Source organism: Oncorhynchus masou, chromosome 28 (genome assembly GCF_036934945.1).
Source record: "Oncorhynchus masou masou isolate Uvic2021 chromosome 28, UVic_Omas_1.1, whole genome shotgun sequence".
Classification (NCBI taxonomy): Eukaryota; Metazoa; Chordata; class Actinopteri; order Salmoniformes; family Salmonidae; genus Oncorhynchus; species Oncorhynchus masou.
In genome coordinates this window covers 61,853,445-61,881,024 of record NC_088239.1, presented here as the reverse complement: position 1 = coordinate 61,881,024, position 27,580 = coordinate 61,853,445, and the positions used below count along the sequence as shown (strand labels likewise).

Genomic DNA, 27,580 nt, shown 5'->3' with positions numbered 1-27,580 from the left:
TTACGCTGACTTTGAGAAGGGATTGTGTGACGATGGCTTAGCAACCGCGTGATGCAGAATGACAACGTGAACCCGATTGGTTGACAGTCTGCTGGCTGGGGAGTTGTACGTTTCTTCATTCATTGGATTCCTATGTCCTTTCTATATTATCTCTGGCAACTGCAATGCACCCAGGACCAACGAGGCAGACAAATGAAAAATGTGCTTGACCCTCCGAGAAACGTGTTATTTAATTTAACGAGGTTAGGAATATCGCAAAAATATGATGAATGGCTCATTCGAGAGAAGACACCCTTCCAAGTTATGACATCCTGCCTGCATTGAAATCTGAGATGTATGACAGACGTTTTGCTGTCTAAAAGTCGTATTCCTATTAAACTTTGTGTAGTGACAGCGACTTTATCACAGTGCTACGTCATACTGGCCGGCTTCCTGCCTGCTTGAACGCCAATAACTCAGATACACATTACACCATGAAATGACCCAGGGAATCGATAGATCACACAGACGCACAAAAACAATATAAAACATTCAACATGGGTGAACATTTCCTTTAAGTACAACTAGAGCAGGTCTGAGTTGAGTGGATTATACTGAAGGAGGATAACATCAGTAAATAAACTACATTCTAACCTGTAGCTCACAGATTAAGCACAAAACATCTAAACAAATTAGGCATAAGGTGCATGAGGATGGGGCATATTGAAGGCAAAATTGAGTCATGAGATGTTCAAAATGTTAGTGAAATATGCTGTCCAAACCTCTGAAGACAGAACAGCTTTATCAAACTCAATTAGTTCCTTCATGAGCAAGAGGGTCAAAACTAATGCTGTTCACAGGGGATGTTCAACTCTCCAGACACACACACACTGGCTCACTCAAATGTGCAGAATGTAGGCTTGTGAAAAATAAAACTGGATAACAGCAGAGAGAAAATGATATGTAAAACAATATTAATGTTCCATTAAACTAGTGCGCGGGACAAAAATAAAAGGTAGGTCATTATTTCCATTCACAGGGCTTTGGTAATTGCTTGTAAAACAAAAGTCAAACTTAAATTCCAAAATACTCTTCACACCACTGAATGGGACAGTCACAAGAGCTCATTAAAGGATCTTCACATTTATTAGCTATGGCTGAGAGGGTATCAGCGTATCCTACTGTCGGCCTGAAAGAACACAGGAATACCAAATTATATTGATAAATTGCTTCAGGCAGGTTGATTAAGAAAGCAGAATTTAAAAAGGGCTTGTTCTTTTGATGTAATTTTACAGAATATAAACTACTTTATATAGACAGACAACAAAAAAGGCCTACTGTACAAACAAGAGCCCCTGACAAATTCCTTCTCCAGAGGACAGAGTTCTGACAGACATGTAAACAGACCCTTGGCCCTCCTCAGTGCTAGGAGGAGGGGGGGGGGGACAGGCGAATTGCATGAGACCTGCAAAAGGCATATCCAAAAATGGGAAAACTATTTTGATCAGTTATACAGTGCAGTAGTGGGGGGGGTTTAGATGTGAACACTGCTGGGCAAGAGTCTCTGCTATGGCCCTCATGGAACAGGGGAGGCCACCTAGCCAGCACTGTCTCTATACACAAGAAACTCACTATAGCGCCACCATAGGGACAAGAGGCTAGGGAGTCCATAAAACACTTGAAGAGCAGCTACCTATTTCTAGCTTCATCCCTATAAACATTCTGATAAAACCCCAGCCTTAAAATGTACAAACTTCAGCTGTAAAGTTTTGAATGGAGCGCTATCATCTTCATCCTAGGTGGCTGTCAAAACTTCATTGCCACCCGCCAGGTTTCAAACTATACTGAACAAAAATAATACACAACGTTATGGTTCGTAAGGAAATCAGTCAATTGAAAAAGTCATTAGGTCCTAATCTATAGATGTGACATGTCTGGGAATACATATGCATGGTTAGTCAAAGATCCCTTAAAAGAAGGTAGGGGTGTGGATCAGACAACCAGTCAGTATTTGGTGTGACCACCATTTGCCTCATGCAGTGCGACATCTCCTTCACGGAGTTGACCAGGCTGTTGATTGTGGCCTGTGGAATACCCTTATTTGAAACAGCTGTGTAGTGCTAGCACAAAAAAACTAAATGTGCACCCTTGGGGTCCCCAGGAGCAAGTTTGGGAAACGCTGCTCTAAAACATTGGAGGTCGCTAATTGGTAGAGAAATTAACATTAAATCCTCTAGCAACAGCTCTGGTGGACATTCCTGCAGTCAGCATGTCAATTGCACGCTCAACTTGAGACATCTGTGGCATTGTGCTATGTGACAACTGCACATTTTAGTGGCCTTTTGTCCCCAGCACAAAGTGCACCTGTGTAATGATCATGCATTTAATCAGCTTCTTGATATGCCACACCTGTCAGGTGGATGAATTGTCTTGGCATGGGGGAAATGCTCACTAACAGGGATGTAAACAAATGTGCACAAATCTTTTGAGAAATAACTTGTGTATACGGAAACATTTCTGGGATCTTTTATTTCAGCTCAGAAAACAAACACTTTACATGTTGCATTTATATTTTTGTTCAGTGCAGATAAAAATCGATGGGAGATTGAAGGATGAATTGGTAGGAGAGAAAGGAGGGAGCGAGATGAGGGTAGATCAAAAGAAGAAATACAATGACAAAAGTTTTCCCAAGCCCCCTGTGGACAAATTTATGAAGTCAGTCAAAGTGCCCCTAAACAAAACTAGCTAATAGCGAACGACGTTCCCAATACACAAAAGGGTCATGGAGTAGGGTAACATACTTTTGAATACAATGAGAGCAGAGCACTTGTAAGAATAGGTCTTCATTCGACAAGCTGATCATCAAGTAGCCTAACAGCATGTCTTTGACAGGATCGTTGCTATCAATGGTGAATCCAAAAACCAAAGCTCAATGAAAGAAATTAAGGGCATTTATGAATAACTCCATAGATAAAGTTATTGAGGAAAGACACAGCCCTATTCGTGTCATTAGTCTAGGGCTGACCCCAATTAATCGACTGGTCATTGTTTGGTTAGGCTGTTTTAGTCGAGCAGGAACAGTCAAAAGTCGGGACACCAACTCATTCAAGTGTTTTCATTTTTTTTAAACTATTTTCTACATTGTAGAGTAGTGAAGACATCAAAACTATGAAATAAACACATATGGAATCTAGTAACCAAAAAAGTTAAAAATGTGAGATTCTTCAAAGTAGCCACACTGTCTTGATGACAGCTTTGCACACTATTGGAATTCTCTCAACCAGCTTCATGAGGTAGTCACCTGGAATGCATTTCAATTAACAGGTGTGCTTTATTAAAAAGTTATTTTGTGGAATTTCTTTCCTTCTTAATGCATTTGAGTCAATTAGTCGTTGTGACAAGATACGGGTGGGATACAGAAGATAGCCCTATTTGGTAAAAGACCAAGTCCATATTATGTAAAAAAATAGCTCAAATAAGCAAAGAGAAACGACAGTCCATTATTACTTCAAGACATGAAGGTCAGTCAATACGGAACTTTAAGAACGTTGAACGTTTCTTCAAGTGCAGTCGCAAAAACTATAAGCGCTTTGGCTCTCATGAGGACAGCCACAAGAAAGGAAGACCCAGAGTTACCTCTTCTGCAGAGGATAAGTTCATTTGAGATAACTGCACCTGAGATGGCAGCCCAAAAAAAGGCTTCAGAGTTCAAGTAACAAACACCTCAACATCAACTGTTCAGAGCAGACTGCGTAAATCAGGCTTTCATTGTCAATTTGCTGCAAAGAAACCACTACTAAAAGGACACCAATAAGAGACTTGCTTGGGCCAAGAAACACGAGCAATGAACACTAGACCGGTGGAAATATGTCCTTTGGTCTGGAGTCCAAATTTGAGATTTTTTGTTCCAACCTCCGTGTCTTTGTTACGCAGAGGAGTGTGGGGGTGCTTTGCTTTGACACGGATTTATTTAGAATTCAAGGCACACTTAACCAGCACGGCTACCATAGCATTTTGCAGCGATACGCCATCCCATCTAGTTTGCGCTTAGTGGGTATGTTATTTGTTTTTCTAACAGGACAATGACCCAAAACACACATCCAGGCTGTGTGAGGGCTATTTAACCAAGGAGAGTGATGAGTGCTGCGTCAGATGACCTGGTCTCCATAAATCACCCGACCTCAACCCAATTGAGATTGTTTGGGATGAGTTGGACTGCAGAGTGAAGGAAAAGGAGCCAACAAGTGCTCAACATATGTTGCAACTCCTTCAAGACTGTTGGAAAAGAATTCCTCATGAAGCTGGTTGAGAGAATGCCAAGAGTGTGCAAAGCTGTCATCAAGGCAAAGAGTGGCTGCTTTGAAGAATCTATCAAATATTTTGATTAGTTTAGTACTTTATTGGTTACTACATGATTCCATGTGTTATTTCATAGTTTTGATGCCTTCACTATTATTCTACAATGTAGAAAATAGTAAAAATGAAGACAATCCCTGGAATGAGAAGGTGTCCAAACTTTTGACTGGTACCGTATGCATGCACACCTCAGTGAACTCATCCATTGGGTGCCCTAGACTAAAAGCCCATTTATGCTTGATCTGAAAATGTGGTTGGAGGCGCCATATGGAGGTTGTGATGCAATTGCGGAGCCTCCAGAGTCATGCAGAGTCCAAATCAAACCTATGCATCACCAAGCGCCTCCCAAATTTAACAACGCGGGGGGCTCTGTATAGCTCAGCATTTTTTATTTGTTGATGGTAGGTGGGGGCAGTACATCCTGTATAAAACACAAGCGCACTTCCTTGACAACAACTCTGCACTGCTCTGCGATGCGCAAGAAGTATGAATGCCCTGACTTCTGCTGAGGCCATATCACTGTAAATGCTGCATGGCCATTGCAGAAGTCAAAATGACCATGTGCCCAGATGCAAATTGTACTTCTCTCTGTAGAATATGCATCCTCTCCCAACAATTTGAGCACATTCCTTGTTTCATAACTTCATTGAGTGAATTATTTGCGTTGGATTCTTAGTGTATATCAATTCATCAATACATATATCACCAGTTGTACATTTACCATTAATTCCTATAATTTCTCATCTACAATGTTTGTTACTTTGCTCCTGCTAATACTGAGTAAAGACCCGCACGCATAGAAGTAGGCCTATAGCCTACCTGGCCTGTGCAGAAATGTAGGCATACAAATGTGCCCATTTGGGGAGCGTCTCAAAGTAATTTTTTCTTCACCTCGAACAGCAAGCAAACAAAGTCTGTTTTTACATCCATTGAGAATTACAATAGTTCATCAATGTAGCTGAAAAATCGTCTCAGCTCTCTCCCTTTCGATAACCACTCAGCGTGAAAGGGAAAAATGTCATGCTCTGGCCCAGTGGAAACATAAAATAGGCCTACCTGATTTCTTCTTATCAGTGCTTGACATGGACTGAAATAGGTAACAGTACTCATTTTGGGTGCTGGTACTGTTTGTATTTAGGTGCAGGAGCTCCACAATACTTAAAAGAATATTCTATAAAGAGGAACAGGCGCTCAAGCAGAACATTTGAGGTGCCGGTAATAAGCGCCAGTGAGCTTCTGCCCAAGCTTCTTATCCCGTGCGCAAATAGCCTACAGCTGTGTCTGTCCTGAGCTCAATGGTGAGGGAAAGTGAAGGCCCAGAATGTTATACAATGCTGCAAGTTCGCTAGTGCAAGCTTCAGGCCTGACCCAAGTTAAAAGTTGGTACAATGTTTCAAGTTCGATGCAGACAGGCCATGTGATTTATAGGATATTTTCTACCTGCAGGCTGCAATGTTTTTATTTGTTGGCTTTATGTCGACCATTTTTAAATACTTGGCAATAGAAGATAAACCTAAAAAGTATCATTTTCATTTAGATTTGGATAGAATTGTAATTAACCACATGACAACAATTGAGATATGAAGACATTATAAATTAAATGAAACCGTTTAATGGAAATGTGCATATGAAAATCAGAACTGGCATGCAGATCGGTAGAAATGGTAAATAAATAGCAATTTCACATGAGACAGGTTGCAAACTCCTCGTGTAGCCTATTATCGCCTACTTAAGGAGAGTAGTGGCACCACCACTCGCAAGCCCATGACTCCTCAGTGGCCAGGGAGGTTTGATTTAGCACCTACAGCTCTTTGGCGAGGTTGCACGTAGGCACAAAGTTTCCAGGTCGTTTCAAGCAGTCAAAGTCCCTAGGGAACCACCTGCTATTCTCATGAATGGAAAGAGAAAAGAGCCATCATCAAACCCAAGGTACATAAAACAAAGAGCTGGAGATACACAGCATGCTGTGTTAACTTACATCCATGACCTAATAAAATCAGACAGTCTCAGTTGTGTAATGAAGAAATAAAAATGGAAAAACAGAAAAGGGAGGATGAAGAGAGCCAGATGAGAATGAGAAGAGGGAAAGATGGATGGGGTAGAGTTAAACAGATCGCTTGAGGACAAAAGCCTAAACACATAAAAGGAAATTGCAAGGAAAGTTCGCTAATGATTTATCTGATCAAATTGTGCCCTTTGTAAACATTAGATCCTGTCTATGCCCCTTGGACCACCTTGCCAGCACTGCCATGGTGGTGGTATGTTGTAGAAGGCAACAAGACCACAAAGCCAGAGCCTGCGGTGGTCCAACTCACTAAAACTGGGTCACACATGCAGACCAAAGTGAGCCAGCCACACAGAGACCAAGAGAAAGGCCATTCCTGTTTGACTCCTATATACAGGATGTTGTTGCTCCAAGAGGTCAGGGTTATTGCCATGGCAAGGTGGGAGGTGATGGTGGTCAGCTCAGTTGGAAGAAAAAAATGTATTGGGAGGAGAGGTGGTGAAAGATGAATTACTGCCGATGTTCCAACGTTTTACAACACAGAATCCTTGATACTCATAGCCAACTGTGGGTGAATAGAAAAACGAGGGAGGAGAAGGAGGGAATATATATATAGAAAGCAACCTTTTGCAGAGTGCCTGAGAATGCCACTGTAAGCAGCAACACTAAGCTAAACCTAGTCTTGACAGCTGCTTAGCCCAGGCTCTCACTCTCGGTAGGTAGATGGTATAATCTTGCCGGTAGACCTCCAATGTCACTGGGCTCCAGAAAGGTGGAGACAGCAGCTCCAGCCCAGCCTGTCAGCTCTGACTCACTCTTCGGGGGGGGTTTAGGCGGAAGGACTGAACATTGTGCGCTCTGCTTAGATAAAGCCAAAAGGTGGGATATTCACGAGATAACAAACGGTCACCGATGTACACACACTGCAGAACTCTGTTTAAACCCTTACTCTTGACAAGACTTAAGATTCCTCTTTGGCAGCTCTAGGGACTCTGGGTCAGGATATAACACAGATGCTACTTAGCGGCATAGCATTCATATCATGCATCAACTCCTTTCCTTATTCACCGCACAAACATCCACATATTCTGCCTTACTGGTATGTAGTTACTCTTGTTACTCTGGAATTGCAGTGTGAGGGGTTAACTAAAGCCCTTCATTTGACTTCCTGGGAAAAGGCGTCTTAAGTAATAGGCAAACCCCCTCAACCACCTCCAACCTTTCCTTGAAAAGCAGAGAGAAAGAAAAGTAATTTTCTAGGACGCTGGGTGACAGAGAGAACAAGACAAGGAGAGTAAAAGGGGACAGGCCATGAATTGGTTGAAGCTGAAGGAGAAAAGCCAATCTGGGGAGGCTGGGTCCGGATGACAAGAGGAAGTAAGTCGTGGGAAAGAGTTGTGGATGCCAAGAGCCTGAGGGGACATGGAGTTTGAGGCCACAGTATTCTGGTTTCACTGTAACCCTATTCTAATCCAATATGCAATCCCCATGTCCTAGAAATCACCCCCCACCCACACAGAGACTAATTTCATATGACCCTCAATCCGTTTACAGCTCTCAAGGTCTTATGTAACAGGCAACTCCACTCACCTGGTGCCACTATTGTATTGGTCAGGGAGATGAGCAGTGTTAAGCAGAACGGATGTATGAGTTGGGTGAGAGACTCATCTACATCTCAAACACTGTTGATGAGAGCCTGCTAAGGCAAATTACTTGCCCTTTTAGCAGAGCCTACCTGTCCCACTGCAGCCAGGTGACTGTACAGGTAGATTTTACAACAGCATGGGTGGAGTTCACATTCAAACAACCTCCTCCAGTGCCATTTCCATATGAGAGAGAGGGGCAGACAGAGCGGGCTGAACAGTTGCCAGTTTTACATGGAGAGGATTCTTTGTTGGGGGAGTCTGACAAGTGTAGAGCATTGCAGTGATGAAGCAAACAAAAAAGGGTTCAACTCAGGACTGACATTTCAACTTAATTCCAATGAACAGTCCAACTCTATAAAAGGTATGGCTCATCTAAGTTGTCTAAACCAGACTTTGAAACAACATTCACCAGCCATGACCAAATAGTGTAGGGGTACATCAATGGCAGTGAAAGTTTCTGTAAATCAATTAGCAAAGCAAATGTCAGGCGGTGTTCTCTCTTCTGGTTTAGCTTGACAGGGAGACGACTGGGGAGAGCAAAGCTTTGATCGCTCTCCTTACATGAAGGAACATGGATGTGCACAAAAAAAATAAAAAATGAACACATGCATATGAACCACACCTATAAAAACGGTAGGGATGTAACGATTCACTGATAAACATTTGAATCTGGTACCGATGTGTAAGATACAAGTGCATCGTTCCGCGGGTCATGCACCGGTCCACATTTTTTTGCTGCTTACATTAAATTCTTTCTGAAAAGGCCTCTAATCTTTTGTAACTGATGCATCCTCTCCATCAATGTCGAACAGCATGAAACTGGGTTGACAGTCATTGATCTACAAGCAATTCTGTATCCCGAACAACCCCAGGCAATAGATTAGTCAAACTGCGTACTGTGCCCAGCTTCGCACGCTGACCAACACGAGGTAGGTGGCCTGTTCCTGATCTTGCACAACTAACTGCGCAGCACCTTCAGCACTCAATTCTACAACGGCTTATTAGGCTTTATTAGTAAAATGAACAGGCACCTAAAGGACCCCTAGGCCATGAGAAACAAGATTCTCTGAATGCCAAGCGTTACATCTGGAGGAAACCTGACACCATCCCTATGGTGAAGCATGGTGGTCGCAGCATCATGCTGGGGGATGTTTTTCAGAGGCAGGGCCTAGGAGAACTAAAGATGAACAGAGCAAAGTACAAAGAGATCCATGATGAAAACCTGCTCCAGAGGGCTCAGGACCTCAGACTGGGGTGAAAGTTCACCTTCCAACAGGACAACAACCCTAAGCACACAGCCAAGACAATGCAGGAGTGGCTTCGGGACAAGTGGCCCAGAAGTTAATTGACAGCATGCCAGGGTGGATTGCAGAGGTCTTGAAAAAGAAGGGTCAACACTGCAAATATTTACTCGTTGCATCAACTTCATGTAAATAAAAGCCTGACACTTATGAAATGCTTCAGTATTCCATAGTAACATCTGACAAAAATATCGGAAGACACTGAGGCAGCACACCTTAAATTAATATTTGTGTCATTCTCAAAACTTATGGCTACTACTGTACATACACCATAGACATACATAATTTACACACAAACAGGTCTCAGAGTAGGGCTGGGCGGTATAACGTATTTTATAATATACCAGTATTGATGCAGGGACCGGTTTGGGTTTTTACTTTACCTTCTATACCGGTATTTGTATGTTTGGTTTGTTAAATGTGATACGCCATGTGTAATGTCATTCTTTATAGTTTACTTTGCTACTTGAGTCATCTCTCTCCGTGCCACTTTCCACACAGACCTATCCACGCCCCATGTCACTCAAATAGTACATTTGATGTTCCCTCAACCAGGAGGCACTTCACTTCAGACACTTCAGTCTGCATGGTCAATGTAGCACATGCAACAATGTTGATGACAATGCTGTTTTCACTTTGCGTCCTAATATAAATCCACTAGCATTCTATAATGACACTAAGTTTGTGTTTCTTACATCAGCAAACATCTAGTTTCTTTTCTTAGAAAGTTGCTATAAATCTTGAGACTAATTGTTAGCCGCTAATGCTAATAGCTAGCTAGCTAATAGATGTACTGAGTAAGAGCAAAAGTGTGGACCTAAAAAAAATCAGCATCCTGTTTGTGCAACAGTATCTTCTAAATCAAAGAGGAATATGCAAAGCAAGAATATGTTAGCTACATGAAGTAGCTAAGAGAAAACATGCAAAGTAGTCAAAGCTTATAGGGTCCCCTAGGAAACGCGTATCAACACTTTAGTTCCTACCCTGTCACAATAACTTCTCCCTGGCATTTTAATTCGCAGGACAGGAAAATGGTCCAATTCATGCACTTATCAAGAGAACATCCCTGGTCATCTACTGCCTCTGATCTGGAGGACTCAATTTACAAACAAAGCATTTGTGTTTATGTCTGAGTGTTGGAGATGCCCCTGGCTATCAGTAAATTAACATAGAAAAATACATAAAATGGTGCCAAATGGTTCCTTTCCTTAATAAAAGGAATTTGAAATGATTTATACTTTTACTTTTAATACTTACGTATATTTAAAACCAAATACTTTTAGAGTTAATCTTAATTTGTATTTTACTTGGTGACTTACTTGAGTCATTCTTTATAAACGCATCTTTACTTGACTCAAGTATGACGGTTGGGTACTTTTTCCACCACTGCAATTGAATGCAGGAAATGCAGAAATTATAAAAGTGCTGAAATTTGTTTTGGTTGAAGTTGAATTGAACAGCATAAAACAACAAGAATGGAGAAAGACATTGAAATCACACACACACACATATATATGTTATCACCCTTGGATCACTCATTACACATAAAGCAAATGTAAATATTAAATATTAAAAAACTAAAAACACCATCTTTTTATTTTATTTTTTATAAATACCATGATATAATATTTTGGCCATATCGCCCAGTTCATGAGCTTAACAGCAGTAGATCTGAATTTAGAATGGAAAATGAATGTTTATGCAACAAATGTTACTGCATCAAATCGTATCAATTAATACTCTAACCAAGCTAAAAACGTATCATCCCTGTATCTAGATACGTATTGAATTGTCTTTAAAGGGAAAGATATACATCCCTAATAAACTGACACCTGCACTCTGAAACAATATTCTGTGATCACACAACACTGGGTCATCAAAGCTAAGCAGACATGCATCACTGGGATGGAGCAGGGGTGGGCAAACGTTTAGGCTCCAGTTGTTGTTTAAGTCTGGCCTGGAGTGTTTACTTAAACCTAAAAATACTACAACACCACCTGCCTAAAATCGGCTGGTGGGCCGGATGCTCAGTGTATTAGAAAGGGAGATACCTAATCAGTTGCACAACGGAATGCCTTCAACTGAAATGTGTCTTCGATTTAACCCAAACACTCTGAATCAGAGGTGCGGGAGGCTGCCATAATTCGACATCCACGTCTTCGGTGCCTGGGGAACAGTGGGTTAACTGCCTTGCTCAGGGGCAGATTGACAGAGTTTTACCTTGTCAGCTCGGGAATTCAAACCAGCAACCTTCCAGTTACTGGCCCAACGCTCTAAGCATCTTACCGGCCACCTCCACGATGTCCCCTGGTACAAGGTCCTTGGACTTGATCCTCTGCACACTCTTCCTGTCCTGCCGGTACACCTTTCCCATCTCCGGCTCGTACTCTTTGAGCGCTTCAATAGCATTCTCTGCATTTCGCTCCTGTAAGACAAAAGCAATCAGATTAAATCAATATTTTTCAGAGATAAATGTAAGCTTCACATGTGGGTTGACGACCAGATCCCACACAAAGAGCATTTAGAGATGGTTAAAGAATGAGAATGATCACTTGACCAGTGACCCTTAAGCTGGGAAAGGAAGCAAACCCAACGAGAAGTGTATCCAACAACAAATAATTGGACATTGTAATAGCCAGAAATACCATCGTTTTTACAACGCTGATCTGTTGATCTCATCACACGCCAAAGAGAAAACAAACAATAGAATCAAATGAAAATACAGCCATTACACTTAAAAAGGGCTCAATTTCAGATTTAAGGAAACAATACATTCCTGGCTCAGTCAACCCTGGGAATTCAATGGACTTATATTTTTAACATCTTGTATGTTTAACGTCACAGTCAGTATGCCATCAGATATAGCTGAGGACTGGAGCACAGTGTACCACAATTAAACCCTCCGTCTCGCCAACCCCCAATCAACTACCAGCGATCTGCTGACATTTCCCTCCCTGTGGGATTAATCCCAGAGGTACCGTCACAAGCAGCCAGCCTGGCAGCACTCTGGACAGGGCACACCCGCTGGCCTCATTGGATGGGAACACGGACAACATCTCCATTAAAAATACAGGCTACAGGGAAAGTGTTGTAGGTTGTTAACAGTTGCCGTGATAACCGTTGTGGGCATTGATTGGTCCAAGGCGCATGTATTGAAGTAGTTTGGTCAAAGACTGAGAAGAATTCAAAAGGTATTCTGAACATGTTCGTCACTATAACCTCCAACGTCCCCAGACAAGCTGCGTTTGCTTAAACAATGGCAAAAAACCTGACAGATAACGGCTCGTCTTACAAACTTCAGAGCATATAATTTATGTCCCAACTACCAGTCTCCACAACTACCATCGCTAGCCTAATTTAACTGAATATGGCATGCTAGAGTAAATGAACTTAACGTTAGACATTGCATTTGCTTAGAAGCAGCAGTAGCATGTTAGATTTAAAAAAAAATGTATTTTCAACACTACACCTAATCAAAACCCCCCCCGTAGAGGTAACCTCCCTGTGTGAGTGTTGTAGATCAACAAGGGGGACTACGAGGTGAGGTGTAAGTCTTTGGGAGCAGTGAGGTGCAGCAGAAGGCCCGAGAGATGATCGAGGAGTTAGGGACCAGAGACAACAGCCCCAGGGGATTCCGCAGAGGTAAAACACACGTAAACCACACTTAGTCTTCTCTAAAATTAAAACACGATCAAGCAACACAAAAATAAAGAGCAATATGTGTGTAAAATCAATGTAAACATTGCATAGGCCTATGCTACAATTTCTTACAAAGAAAAAAAAAATGGCACGTGTGACTCTCATAAAGGGGGCATCAGTAGCATAGTACTTCTCATGTCCCATTCCGGGGTAATGTGATGGGCTATCACTAAGTAGCTCTCTGTAGCACTGAAAGTCCATCCATCTGAAGTCAGCACAACACAGTGCATTGGCCAATTCATTGACTTCAGATTTAGCTTGCTTATATAGAGCAGGTACTACCCTTTTGCTGAAATGGGTGAAAGAGGGCGAAATTTGTAATGTTGCTCGGCATTTGAGGTGCCGAAACACCCCATTCTCAACCACCAAGAACGGGCGCATATCCGCAGCTATAAAAATACCCATCGCTCTGGTAATTTTTTGGGGCCTGGTCATAATCGGAGAACACACACCAACTGATTAAGGGACTGCTGAAACTTGATTTCACATTGGTAAGCTACAGCCTTATTCTAAAATGTATTAAATTGTTGTTTCCTCCCCCACCCAATCTACACACAAAACCCCAAAATGACAAAGCAAAAACAGGTTTAGAAATGTTTGCAAACGTATATTTAAAAAAAAGAAATAGAACATTTACAGTTGAAGTCAGAAGTTTACATACACCTTAAATGTATTTGGTTAAACTCAGTTTCACAACTCCTGACATTAAATCCTAGAAAAAAAAAATCAATTTTAGGTCAGTTAGGATCACCACTATTTCAAGAATGTGAAATGTCAGGAAAAATAGAGAAAATTATTTCAGCTTTTATTTCTTTAATCACATTCCCAGTGGGTCAGAAGTTTACATACACTCAATTATTATTTGGTAGCACCTTTAAATTGTTTAACTTGGGTCAAACGTTTTGGGTAGCCTTTCACAAGGCACAGCTATTTTCAGGTCTCTCCAGAGATGTTCAATCGAGTTAAAGTCCGGGCTCTGGCTGGGCCACTCAAAGAATATTCAGAGACTTGTCCCAAAGCCACTCCTGCATTATCTTGGCTGTGTGCTTAGGGGTGTTGTTCTGTTGGAAGGTGAACCTTCGCCCTCAGTCTGAGGTCCTGAGCAGGTTTTTCCATCAAGAATCTCTCTGTAATTAGCTCTGTTCATCTTTGCCCCAACCCTGACTAGTCTCCCAGTCCCTGCCTCTGAAAAACATCCCCACAGTATGATGCTGCCACCACCATGCTTCACCGTAGGGATGGTGCTAGGTTTTCTCCAGAAGTGACACTTGAGATTCAGGCCAAAGAGTTTAGTCTTGTTTCATCAGACGAGAATATTATTTCTCGTGGTCAGAGTCCTTTAGATACCTTTTGGCAAACTCCAAGCGGGCTGTCAAGTGCCTTTTACTTAGGAGTGGCTTCCGCCTGGCCCTACCATAAAGGCCTGATTGATGGAATGCTGCAGAGATGATTGTCCTTCTGGAAGGTTCTCCCATCTCCATAGAGGAACTCTAAAGCTCTATCAGAGTGACTATCGGCTTCTTGGCCACCTCCCTGACCAAGGCCCTTCTCCCCCGATTGCTCAGTTTGGCTTGGTTGTTTCAAACTTCTTCCATTTAAGAATGATGGAGGCCACTGTTTTTAGGGACCTTCAGTGCTGCAGAAATGTTTTCGTAGCCTTCTGCAAATCTAACTCGACACAATCCTGTCTTGGAACTACGGATAATTCCTTTGACCTCATGGCTTGGTTTTGCTCTGACATTCACTGTCAACTGTGGGACCTTATATAGACAGGTATGTGCCTTTCCAAATCATATCCAATCAATTGAATTTAGCACAAATGGACTCCAAATTTTAGATACATCAAGGATGATCAATGGAAACAGGATACACCTGAACTCAATTGAGTCTCCTAGCACAAGGTCTGAATACTGTGTAAATAAAGTTATAAAAAAAATTGCAAAAAAATCTAAACCTGTTGTCACTATGGGGTTGTGTGTAGATCGGATTTTTTTCCATTTTTTTTTTTAAGTGTAACCTTGTTTATTTTTTAAATCAGCATTTTTACAATCAGGCTGTAATGTAAAAATGTGGAAAAAGCCAAGGGGTCTGAATATTTCCTGAAAGCACAAATCCTAATTTAAAGCCTTAGTCATTACGTTTATAAGTTAGTCAGTCGGTTGAATCATGGCTGTGTAATGGTGTTGCCAGCAAAGTAGATTAACTTTTGCTCAAGGGAAAATACAAAATGTGATTAGACTATACATCTCTTATACAGTTTGATTGATCAACTTCATTAAAGATTAGTGATCCACAGCCATTCTTCTTGCCTACTCACTGCATAAAGTGGAAAAGTAATTAACTGCATAGTCCTCCCCTGGAGCAGTGTGTGCAGTTCTACAGAACATGGTTTTGCTAGATTGAGTCAAGAAAGCTAGACTTCACTCTAGTTATTCGCTCTACTGCTCATGGGGCTATCACAATGGTAGAGTAAGGCGAGTAACCCATACACTACTCAGTAGTACAGTGGGATCCTCACATGAAAAGGTCAGACATAAACCCAATGAATTCAGCCTCGTCATTCCATCCCTTTTTTTGCCACGGGACATTTAGATTAGTTCCTTTACTCTAGCAGGACTATTCGTCATCAATGTGTGCAACGCTGGAGTACTCGTCTCGATGGGATGAATCAGGTCTCATGAGCTGACGCTTTATAACTCGCAAACCAAGGTTTTTCAGCCCCAGCTGTGCTTGTCACTTAAAACCAAGTCAGAAACAAAACATTGGAAACTAACAGATGTTTAAGGTACTGCAAGAATTGTGGAACACGTGTGATTCCAGTCACTCTAGTCAAGATGCAAGAGAAGTTTTACTTTAGCTCCCAGGTGTCAAGAAATCCCTAGATGCCGAGGGGAATGGAGTTGGATAGTAAAACCTTGGTTATGAGAAAGGAGTAGCCTGTATTGAGTTGTCATTGTAAAACGCCAGATCTAACTAGATAACTCCCCATTCAGGCTAAAGATAGCGCAAACATCCCACTGGAATCCCCAGGCCAGGAGCAGAGAGGTCCTCTTTTCCCTTCCTGCCTTCGTTTCTCACTAATGCAGAAACCCTTGTCCCACTTTCTCCTCCTCAGTTTTATTTTAGTCTCCATTCATTACCCTGACTGGCCTGAAACACGCCCCCCCCCTTTCCACCCACATGCCAAGTTCTCTCCTCAGTCTTGGGTCCTTTTAGGGGTAAAAAAAAAAAGTCTCACTGACACTACCTGTATCGTTGTACTGGTATGTCTCTCTGCTTGTTGTTTCCCCTAGACTTCTGGCAAAGCCCAAGGCGGTCAAGTGGCCAGTCATGGACCGGATGGATTATTGATTTGGCTGTGTGCACCTTGGAAGCAGGAGCAGGCTTGGAGGCACACAACCTAATTACCTTTCTGCTTTCTTTTTCAATCCGAGTGGGAGCAGAGGCAAGAGCGGATCGCTGCTTGATGGACACAGGGACACCTAGCACCCGCCGTGCGCATGGCAACAAGATTTAGAGGTGATAAGACAACTAGAAAGAGTGTCCTGTTGAGCAAATGTCCACCCACAGCTGGAAGGAATCCCATTAAAGCAGGTCCATACAGTCTGTCTGTTTAGCTAGTTATATATTTTTGGTCAGTGGTGTCATTGACTACTCAAGTTTAGTACAGAAGTCTTTCTTGCCATATGGCTTTTGCATCCTGCCAAACTGTGGACTATATTCCTCAACCAAGAGAATGAAATCTGTCTCTAGCCATAGAACCCCGTAGTGAGTCATTCAATTCAGAATACACCCTGGATACTGTGGCTTGGACAAACCTCTAATTGAGAGCCAAGTATTTTTCTTTATGTGCAGGATGTAAATGAGATTACCCACACTTCAAAAAGACTCGTTGTAATTCACACCAAGCCCCTTCTCGGCTCTCATTTGAGAACAATCGGCTGCTCAGTTCACACTGCCACTGAACACACCTCTGCCGCTCAGTACAGTGTGTGGCTCGTGAAATGCTTTCCAACATTCTGTCCCTCTCAGTTAAACTGTGTGGTCTAGAACATTGTCCCACCTAGCTAGCTTAAGGTGAGACAATCAGATCAGTTGTAAGTTCTTTATTGAGGAAAGATATACTTATCAGAAAAGTCAGAGAAACATCCCTTTTTCAGGACCCTGTCTTTCAAAAAAAAATTGTAAAAATCCAAATAACTTCACAGATCTTCATTGTAAAGGGTTTAAACACCGTTTCCCATGCTTGTTCAATAAACCATAATTAATGAACATGCACCTGTGGGATGAACGTTGAGACACTAACACCTTACAGACGGTGGCAATTAAGGTCAAAGTTATGAAAACTTAGGATACTAAAAAGACCTTTCTACTGACTCTGAAAATCACCAAAAGAAAGATGCCCAGGGTCCCTGCTCACCTGCCTGAACGTGCCTTAGGCATGCTGCAAGGAGGCATGAGAACTGCAGATATGGCCAGGGCAATAAATTGCAATGTCGGTACTGTGAGACGCCGAAAGACGGCGCTACAGGGAGACCCGACGGACAGCTGATCATCCTCGCAGTGGCAGACAACGTGGATCGACACCTGCACAGGATCGGTACATCCAAACATCACACCTGCAGGACAAGTACAGGATGGCAACAACAACTGCCCAAGTTACACCAGGAACACACAGTCCCTCCATCAGTGCTCAGACTGTCCACAATCGGCTGTGAGAGACTGGACCACACAGAACTGGCTAAAAGTGCTCTTCACTGACGAGTCGCGGTTGTGTCTCACCAGGGGTGATGGTGGGATTCGGATTTATCGTCAAAGGAATGAGCGTTACACCAAGGCATGTACTCTGAAGCAGGATCGATTTAAAGGTGGAGGGGCGGTGTGTCACAGCATCATCGGACTGAGCTTGTTGTCATTGCAGGCAATCTCAACGATGTGGGTTACAGGGAAGACCTCCTCCTCCCTCGTGTGGTACCCTACCTGCAGGCTCATCCTGACATGACACTCCAGCATGACAATGCCACCAGCCATACTGCACGTTCTGTGCATGATGTCCTACAAGACAGGAATGTCAGTGTTCTGCCATGGCCAGCAAAGAACCCAGATCTCAATCCCATTGAGCACGTCTGGCACCTGTTGGATCAGAGGGTGAGGGCTAGGGCCAATCCCCCAGAAATGTCTGAATTTGCAGGTGCCTTGATGGAAGAGAGGGGTAATATCTCACAGCAGGAACTGGCAAATCTGGTGCACTGCAGTGCTTAATGCAGCTGGTGGCCACACCAGATACTTACTGTTACTTTTAATTTTTATCCCCCCCCCTTTGTTCAGGGACACATTACTCCATTTGTTAGTCACATGTCTGTGGAATTGTTCAGTTTATGTCTCAGTTGTTGAATCTTATGTTCATACAAATATTTACACATGTTAAGCTTGCTGAAAATAAGCGCAGTTGATAGTGAGAGGACGTTTCTTTTTTTGCTGAGTTTGATTATATATAATCTTCATTTATTTTTTATTTTTTTTAACCACAGATCAAAGTAACGTGCTGTATTCACACACACACTACATGACCAAAAGTATGTGGACACCTGCTCGTCGAACGTCTCATTCAAAAATCATGGGCATTAATATGGAATTCGACTCCAATCCAGTTGAAGAAACAGCTCAAGGATGATTAATGGAAACAGTATACACCTGAGCTCAATTTCTAGTCTCATACAGTAGCAACGGGTCTGAATACATATGTAAATAAGCGGTCTTTATTTTAATACATTTGCTAAAATGTCTAAATCTATTTTTCGCTTTGTCATCATAGGGTATTGTGTGTAGATAGATGCATACAGTGCATTCAGAAATTATTCAGACCCCTTCCCCTCATTTTGATACTTAGCCTTAATCTAAAAATAAAAAAATCCTCAGAATTCTACACAAAATACACCATTATGACAAAGTAAAAACAGTTTAGAATTTTTGCAAATGTATTAAAAGGAAAAACAGTTTTCAAACCCTTAGCTATGAGAATTTGAGCACAGGTGCATCCTGTTTCCATTGATCCTCCTTGAGATGTTTCTATAACTTGATTTGAGTCCACCTGTGGTAAATTCAATTGATTGGACATGATTTGAAAAGCACACAGTTGACAGTGGATGTCAGGTCAAAAACCATGCCATGAGGTCGAAGGAATTGTCCTTAGAGCGCCGAGACAGGATTGTGTCGAGGCACAGATCTGGGGAAGGGTACCAACAAATGTCTGCAGCATTGAAGGTCCCCAAGAACACAGTGGCCTCAATCATTCTTAAATGGAAGAAGTTTGGATCAACCAAGACTCTTCCTAAAGCTGACCGCTCGGCCAAACTGAGCAATTGGGGGAGAAGGGCCTTAGTCAAGGAGGTGACCAAGAACCCGATGGTCACTCTGACAAAGTTCCAGAATTCGTCTGTGGAGATGGGAGAACCATCCAGAAGGACAACCATCTCTGCAGCACTCCACCAATCAGGTCTTTATGGTAGAGTGACCAGATGGAAGCCACCACAGCCCGCTTGTAGTTTGCCAAAAGGCCCCTAAAGGACTGTCAAACGATGAGAAACAAGATTCTCTGGTCCAATGAAACCCAGGTTTAACTATTTGGCAGGACTGGGAGACAAGTCAGGATCAAGGGAAAGATGAACGAAAAGTAGAGAGAGATCATTGATTAAAACCTGCTCCAGAGCACTCAGGACCTCAAACTGGGGTGAAGGTTCACATTCCAACAACCCTAAGCACACAGCCAAGATAAAGCATTAGTGGCTTCAGGACAAGTCTCTGAATATTCCTTGAGTGTCCCAGCCAGAGCCCGGACTTTAACTCGATCGAACATCTCTGGAGACCTGAAAATAGCTGTGCAGCAACTCTACCCATCCAACATGACAGATCTAGTAGTGAGGATCTGCAGAGTGGAAGGGGAGAAACTCCACAAATACATGTGCCAAGCTTGTAGCATCATACCCAAGAAGACTCGATGCTGTAATCGCTGCCAACAGTGCTTCAACAAAGTACTGAAATAAAGGGTCTGATTACTTATGTAAAATGTACATTTATTATTTTTAACAATGTTGCCTTGTCATTATGGGGTAATGTGTAGATTGATGAAAAAAAAAATGGTAATACATTTTTGAATAAGGCTGTAACGTAACAAAATGTGGAAAAAGTCAAGGAGTCCGAATACTTTCCACATTTCGTTGCTCCAATGTGTACCTAACCATGAACACCAATGCCTTTCTTAAAATCAATACTGTATAGGCCTAGCTATATGCCCAGTGTATATGTTCATTCTCCTGTGCCATAAAGGACTGAGAAGAATAGCCTCTGGTGTCACTCTAAGCTTGGTTCTATTTTGAACTGTTTTTATAGTTATGGCATTTTCTCTCCCTGTGGTTCGGCGGATTGGTTTGGGCAGGAAGGCGTTTAACTGGCAGGAGGATGTCCACAGGGATCCCTCCAAACCCTCTTCCTGGGATCCAATCCCTGCCATCAGGGGAACGAGCTCAGTGACCAATCACAGGCAACTAATGGTTGTTACTACCTGGAGTGACCTTGAAACTCATTAAACCAGCCAGAGGAAAAACAGCTTTGCTACAATTTGTACATAAATTTCAGCTTCTTCCACATACACACAATCAATTCCCCCAATTTATAGTGAGTGAGGCAATTGGTTATCTGTAGATATGGACTGATCCTATCATAAGCTAAGCATACTACTATTAATTATATTCCTCTTAGGGTGGGACAGTCTATCAAACCAAAAAAATAACCAAGTTCACCATATTAAAAGAAAAAGGTTGTAAAAAAAGATCTGCTTACCTGCCAGACACCCACAATGGCATTTGCTATCAGAATCAGCAAAATTACAAAAGGCTCCACGAAGGCTGTGATGGTCTCCTCTCCCTCCTCAAACCAGGCCAGCACCTGAAACAGGCAGACAAGTCAGACAGCAATACAAACAAAATACATTCATTTTATGCCCTGCAGTTGCAGATATCAATGTCTCAGTTATACCAGCTTTAGGGTGTGGCGGAGATGAGGCGAGCCAGAGGCAAGGGTCAAGATAACAGAGCCTGGAGTACTATTGCAAAACCAGAGCAAACGCAATCACTTGGTAACAAACAGTAAGTAATTCAATTTGGGTGAAAAGTAGTAGTTGGAGAGTGATGCACGTCATGGCTGAAAGTGTGATTGTTAGCACAAGCCCATCAAACACTTAATTGTTATGTCAGCTGCAGGACTTTCAGCTAGTAGTAGTAGTTCACATTCAAAGCACCACAACTCTACCCTGTTCAGGCATCCAGTCTCTAGCAAAGCATTTTGTCCTCTCAACAGTGAGTGACTGTTCTTTAAAGTGGTGCTTATTTCCATTAAGTCCTTCTCAGCCACTGAAATAGGATGCATGGGTTTAAACCAGTGGTTTGAATAACCACATTACATAACAGAAAATAAGCAATTTCATCTGCTGAGGCCCAACCACTTTGCCTCATAGAAATGACTTGGAGATAGAGGGAACAACAGTAGAAATTACTGAAAAGAAAGATAAAGAAATCTCTAGAAATCTCAAACTAGGCTACACTAGGGCTGGAGCGGTAGCTTCCCACAACAGTGCTCATAAAGGCCAAGCTTGAACTTGTATGCTATGGAATGACCACTTCTTTGAATGAAGAGGTAAAAAAACAACATACATCTTAATTTATTTTGATGTCTCCGACAGTCAATCATGAACAGGGAGATAGGCTCTGCCCTCAGGCAGTGGAGTACACTAGAGGCCTCAGCATCATTAACTCAGAGCTAGAGGTCCATCGATTAATCAGAATGGCCGATTAATTATGGTATTTCTGGACATAGATTTGGCCGATTAATTTTTTTATACACCTTTATTTAACTAGGCAAGTCAGTTAAGAACGCATTCTTATTTTCAATGACGGCCTAGGATGGTGGGTTAACTGCCTTGATTTTACCTTGTCAGCTCGGGGGATTCAATCTTGCAACCTTACAGTTAACTAGTCCAACGCTCTAACCACCTGCCTCATTGCACTCCACGAGGAGCCTGCCTGTTAAGCGAATGCAGTAAGCCAAGGTAATTTGCTAGCTAGCCTTAAACTTATCTTATAAAAAACAATCATAATCACTAGTTAATTACACATGGTTGATGATATTACTAGTTTATCGAGCGTGTCCTGCGTTGCATATAATCGATGCGGTGCGTATCGTTGCTCCAATGTGTACCTAACCATGAACATCAATGCCTTTCTTAAAATCAATACACAGAAGTATATATTTTTAAACCTGCATATTTAGCAAAAAGAAATCCAAGTTAGCAGGCAATATTAACCAGGTGAAATTGTGTCACTTCTCTTGCGTTCATTGCACGCAGAGTCGGTGTATATGCAACAGTTTGGGCTGCCTAATTTGCCAGAATATTACGTAATTATGACATAACAGTGAAGGTTGTGCAATGTAACAGCAATATTTAGACTTATGGATGCCACCCGTTAGAAAATATAGAACGGTTCCGTATTTCACTGAAAGAATAAACGTCTTGTTTTCGAGATGATAGTTTCCGGATTCTACCATATTAATGACCTAAGGCTCATATTTGTGTGTTATTATGTTATAATTAAGTCTATGATTTAATATTTGATAGAGCAGTCTGTCTGAGCGATGGTAGGCAGCAGCAGGCTCGTAAGCATTCATTCAAATGGCACTTTCGTGCATTTGCTAGCAGCTGTTTATGACTTCAAGCCTATCAACTCCTGAGATGAGGCTTGTATAACCGATGTGAAATGGCTAGTTAGTTAGCGGGGTGCGCGCTAATGGCGTTTCAAACTTCACTCGCTTGGAGTGGTTGTTCCCCTTGCTCTGCATGGGTAACGCTGCTTCAAGGATGGCTGTTGTCGATGTGTTCCTGGTTCGAGCCCAGGTAGGGACGAGGAGAGGGATGGAAGCTATACTGTTACACTGGCAATAGTAAAGTGCCTATAAGAACATCCAATAGTCAAAGGTATATGAAATACAAAATCGTATAGCGAGAAACAGTCCTATAATAACTACAACCTAAAACTTCTTAAACCTGGGAATATTGAAGACTCATCTTAAAAGGAACCACCAGCTTTCATATGTTCTCATGTTCTGAGTAAGGAACTTAAACGTAAGCTTTCTTAAATGGCACATATTGCACTTTTACTTTCTTCAATACTTTGTTTCTGCATTATTTAAACCAAATTGAACGTTTCATTATTTATTTGAGGCTAAATTGATTTTATTGATGTAAGTTATAATAAGTGTTCATTCAGTATCATTGTAATTGTCATTATTACAAACAAATAAAATAAAAAATATAATTTAAAATCTGCCGATTAAATCGGTATCCGCTTTTTTGGGTCCTCCAATAATCGGTATCGGCGTTGAAAAATCATAATCGGTCGACTTCTACTCAGAGCCCACCTAATTATCCTTGTCAAGCTCTCTGGCGTTAACAGTCAATAATATGACTCATTTGCGCAATGAAGAGAATTGAAAGCCTCACTACCATGTAATGGTAAATTTGTTCAGCGTAATGATCGCATCAGTCCCATATCATCAAATCTTATCCAGTGAATGGGTCTATTGTTGCTCAGACTATTTCAGAACAACAGGTTAAGAAGTAAGTTGTCTCCTCAATCAGAATCTAGGCCAGAACTAGAAATGTCATATACTAGGATTCTCCTCTTCGCCCAGTTAGAGGTACAGCCTATCGCAACAAATGCCAATGAAAAATTTGAACATCTTGACAGCTCAAGCACGTTTAGGACTCGTGTGTGTGTGTGAGAGAGAGAGAGACCCGGCCACTGCTGGATGTGATTTACAGGCCAGATTCCTGAACATCACTGTGTGTGACTGTCCCCGCTGCTGGTGATGTCTACAGTGATGTGGCATTGAATACGAGCCAACAGGAAGGGAAATGGGGTCACAGAGAGGTGAACTTGGCATTCACCAGGATCACCACTAGTGAGGCAACTTGTGACATAATCCAAATATTGTTTATTTCCAGATCAACTGCTTCCCCTGAAGGACTTCAATAGAAGGGATATGATGGGGCCTAAAAGGAGTAAATTAGGCATAATTGGGCAACAGCAGGAAAAAGAGGCTCCAAACAGGTGCAAGAAAATGGCTAGAACTAGAAACTCAATCTCCATCAATGATGTTCTCAAAATAGCAGATGAGGATGTAATGACATTACAAGTAGGTGCAACAACCAATTATCCCTAAATTATTGGATGAATGCCAGTTTAACATCACATTTTCACTGGAATAGACAGTCAGATACCATACAAAACCGACATGAAGCTGGAGCTGTGGGTACAAGGCCTAATGGAGATACAAGATTTTGCAATTTCTTAAGAAAACACTTCAGTGCCATCTGCCCAAGAGGGGATTTGTGTGTTCCCAAACAATTATGCTCATACACTTATTCTGGACATATGAAGCATACCATCATCCTCATTTCAATATAGTAATTATATACTTACAAAGGATATGCAGGCCGCAAGAAGAAGAATCCTCACAAGTAGATCTCCAAACTGTTCAGCTACCAGTTCCCATAAAGACTTTCCTAAGAAAAGAAGAGGGTTTGATTGCATCCAAATAATTGGATACCTATAAAAAGTAAATTAACAAAAAAAAATAGAACGATTTTACTTACCCTCCTCAGCAGGCAATTCTGCGATTCATCCAAAGGATACCACACCGGAAATAGAGAAAAACAGTGAGAGGAAGGTGACAACCGAAAATAAGTTATCCGATTACGAATAAGAGTTTCAAAGGGGAAATACATCTAAATTGACGTGGACTGGAAGACAAACATAAGACATACTGAACATCGTTTAGAACAGGCTGACCACTTTAAATGTACAGCATTTTGCTTTCGCTCGTTCACTGAAATTGTTTCAACACACGAGACTGTACATGTTCGTGACGTCAGCATTTCGTTCAAACAAGCCGGTTGCTGAAGAATGCCAGCGGCGTAGCTACAGTTTAGCAGGCCGTACACCGTGTGGCCAGGGAAAGGATATCACATTTCAGCAACATGTTACTCACCGTTAGGTCCCCATTTTTCCCGCTGCCTCTTCACCTGGTCTAAACCTAGACCTGTGCTTTCGTTCACGTTGAAATGGCTGTAAACTTCCTCCACTGTCTTTGTGTGAGCGTTCTCCATGGTGAGTATATGTGCGAGGTCACACACTAGCTCGCTAACGTTAGCTAAAACCTCGACAACCCCACTGATTACTCACTTATTGTGTCTTCCCCAAAGTCACGCTGCCAAAAATTCATACGAATATCTTGAAATGTAATTGGTTTCCAAACACTAAATAACCTGACGTGCAATAAATGGTGGCTGTTAGTCCTCACACTTGTTAGGAGACCGATGCCTTCCCCCGTCAAATTCGCCGGTTGGCTACAATGTTCCAGACAACCATGAAATACGGATAATTCATACCACTATCAAAACTATTTCATTTTGTAAAAGGGCAATAACTAAAAAATGCGTCTCTGTAGTTGGCTAATGCAGGTGGTTACGCGGTAGGTCTGACAAGTACAGCCTTCGTGGATGTCCGCTGTCTATTTGTTCTTGTGTGCTGCCGCGGATTCAATGCTTTCCCCATCAGCACCAATCGCATTTGTTCACTACCCTTTCGCATGCTCTGAATGCTGCGCTCGGTGTCCGCATGTGGAATGCGCTTATTGGTTGGAGAGACTCCGGAAATCCATGTTTCTTCCCGATCTTTCGGTCCTCACTAGTTACCACAGCCTATTTCAAAAATGTATCTGAAAAAAATCGTATTTGAACCCTAACCACCCTGCTAACATTATGCCTAACCTTAAATTAAGACAAATTTTGTGATAGCCAATTGCGACTTTGTGGTTGTCGTAACTTCTGACAAACTGATCTTCTTCGGTGGGGTTTATCAGCGATTGGCATCCAATGTTATTGTGTCTTACCACCACCTACTGTACTGGAGTGTGGGCCAGAGACCAAGAGAAAGTAAATCCTACCTGCCAGCCCTGTTGCTCTTAGAAAAATGACATATTTGAGACTATATCTAATGACGTTCTACTCAATATACTCTAAACTACTTTTCTGTATCCCATTCTCCCTCATACTGGATTTCACCCTCTCTCTTTCCCTCTGATACTTGAAATAAATGCCTGCCCTTAGTATCTCCACTTCACTGCTCCTGCCATCTCTGCACCATCACTGTCCATATCGGTCTTTTGCCTCTGCCTTGCTCATTGAAACCACAACATCCCCACTACTAAGTGTTTGTTTAGCGGGTACATCAACTACCAAGTTCCCCTCCACCCCCACATGGGCTGGGACCACAGGAGGTTGGTGGTACCTTAATTGAGGAGGACAGGCTCGTGGTAAATCCTCCATTTGCTCCGTTCCAGCCATTATTATGAGCAGTCTTCACCTCAGCAGCCTCCACTGACTGGGAACCAAGTAAATCTTATCTGTATACCCATCTGTTTAATCCTGCCATGGGTTTGTAGTACATCATAAAGCAGGTCTTGTCTGCTACGTGAGCTAAAGGACTGCAGACTCATCAACACTGCACATCAATCAGAGCAAATAAATACTCTGTCTGGCTTGACTTACTCCACACATTGCAAGGCCAACAGTATGGCCATCAGCTCTGCCATATATACAACCAGATGATCTGAAATACATTTCCTGACTGTCACCCCACATTCCTGCACTTCAAATGCTGACCCAGTACGTCCTGTCCTTGGATCTTTTGAATGATCTGTGTAAATGGCCATAAAATCCTGATACACAGTATGCATCTATCTATTAAACAAATAAGATGGATCAACACCCATCCTATCTTTCTGTAGTCTCTCCAACACTTCTAGATCAACTACTGAAGTTGCGAGTAGCCATGGTGGATTTACAGGATATAGGTACCGTTGGACTAAACTGTTTCCATCATGCCTGTAAAATCCCTTTTGCAGAATGAAACACCCCATGTCCCTCTAGGTTGACCCAATAATTAATTGCCAGCTGCTGTCTCCTAATCTGCAATGGCAAATCTCCCATCTCCACCTGTAGTGCAGCCACTGGGGAGGTCCGAAACACCCCACTACATATTCTGAGTCCTTTCCCCTGAATGACATCCAGCCTTTCCAATAAGGTTCGGGCTGCCGAACCATACTCTATGCTACCATAGTCTATTACGGATCGGATCGATGCAACATACATGGTCCTCAAAAAGGAACGCTCACCCCCCCACCACTCCTTCCCCGTCAGACAGCGCGTCACATTTAGCACCTTCTTACACTTACCTGCCACTCTCTCAATGTGTTCTGCCCAGGTCAGCCTAGTGCCAAAGTATACCCCAAGGAACCTGAAGGCCCTCACCCTCTCCAAGTTTCTTATCTCTACAGAGAATCTGAATCCCCACATTAATGCTCACTGTTCTACCTCTTCAATTGCTTCCTGTAATGGCACATTACTTCCCCTCTCCCATAAGGCCCCATCATCTACAAATAACGACCTCCCAATATCCAGCCGTACCTGAGAGTAAACA

At 42.2% G+C, this 27,580-nt stretch overlaps 1 protein-coding gene across 3 annotated transcripts in view; it reads right to left on the bottom strand.

Moving 5' to 3' along the window:
* Positions 1 to 25,939, bottom strand: part of LOC135518025 (sarcoplasmic/endoplasmic reticulum calcium ATPase 2-like) — a 47,719-nt gene extending 21,780 nt beyond the window's left edge. For 2 of the 3 annotated variants that reach the window (XR_010452106.1, XM_064942849.1), the window contains exons 1-5: positions 25,089 to 25,939; positions 24,694 to 24,711; positions 24,521 to 24,603; positions 20,826 to 20,930; positions 11,574 to 11,712 (exon numbers count right to left, since the gene is read on the bottom strand). Coding sequence is in view for 2 of the 3 variants with exons in the window: in XM_064942849.1 (XP_064798921.1) it covers positions 11,574 to 11,712; positions 20,826 to 20,930; positions 24,521 to 24,603; positions 24,694 to 24,711; positions 25,089 to 25,206 (463 nt within the window). In the remaining variant the exon portion in view is untranslated. The remainder of the gene's footprint in view (positions 1 to 11,573; positions 11,713 to 20,825; positions 20,931 to 24,520; positions 24,604 to 24,693; positions 24,712 to 25,088) is intronic. The other variant, XM_064942850.1, reaches the window with a different exon arrangement.
* Positions 25,940 to 27,580: the final 1,641 nt, after the last annotated feature.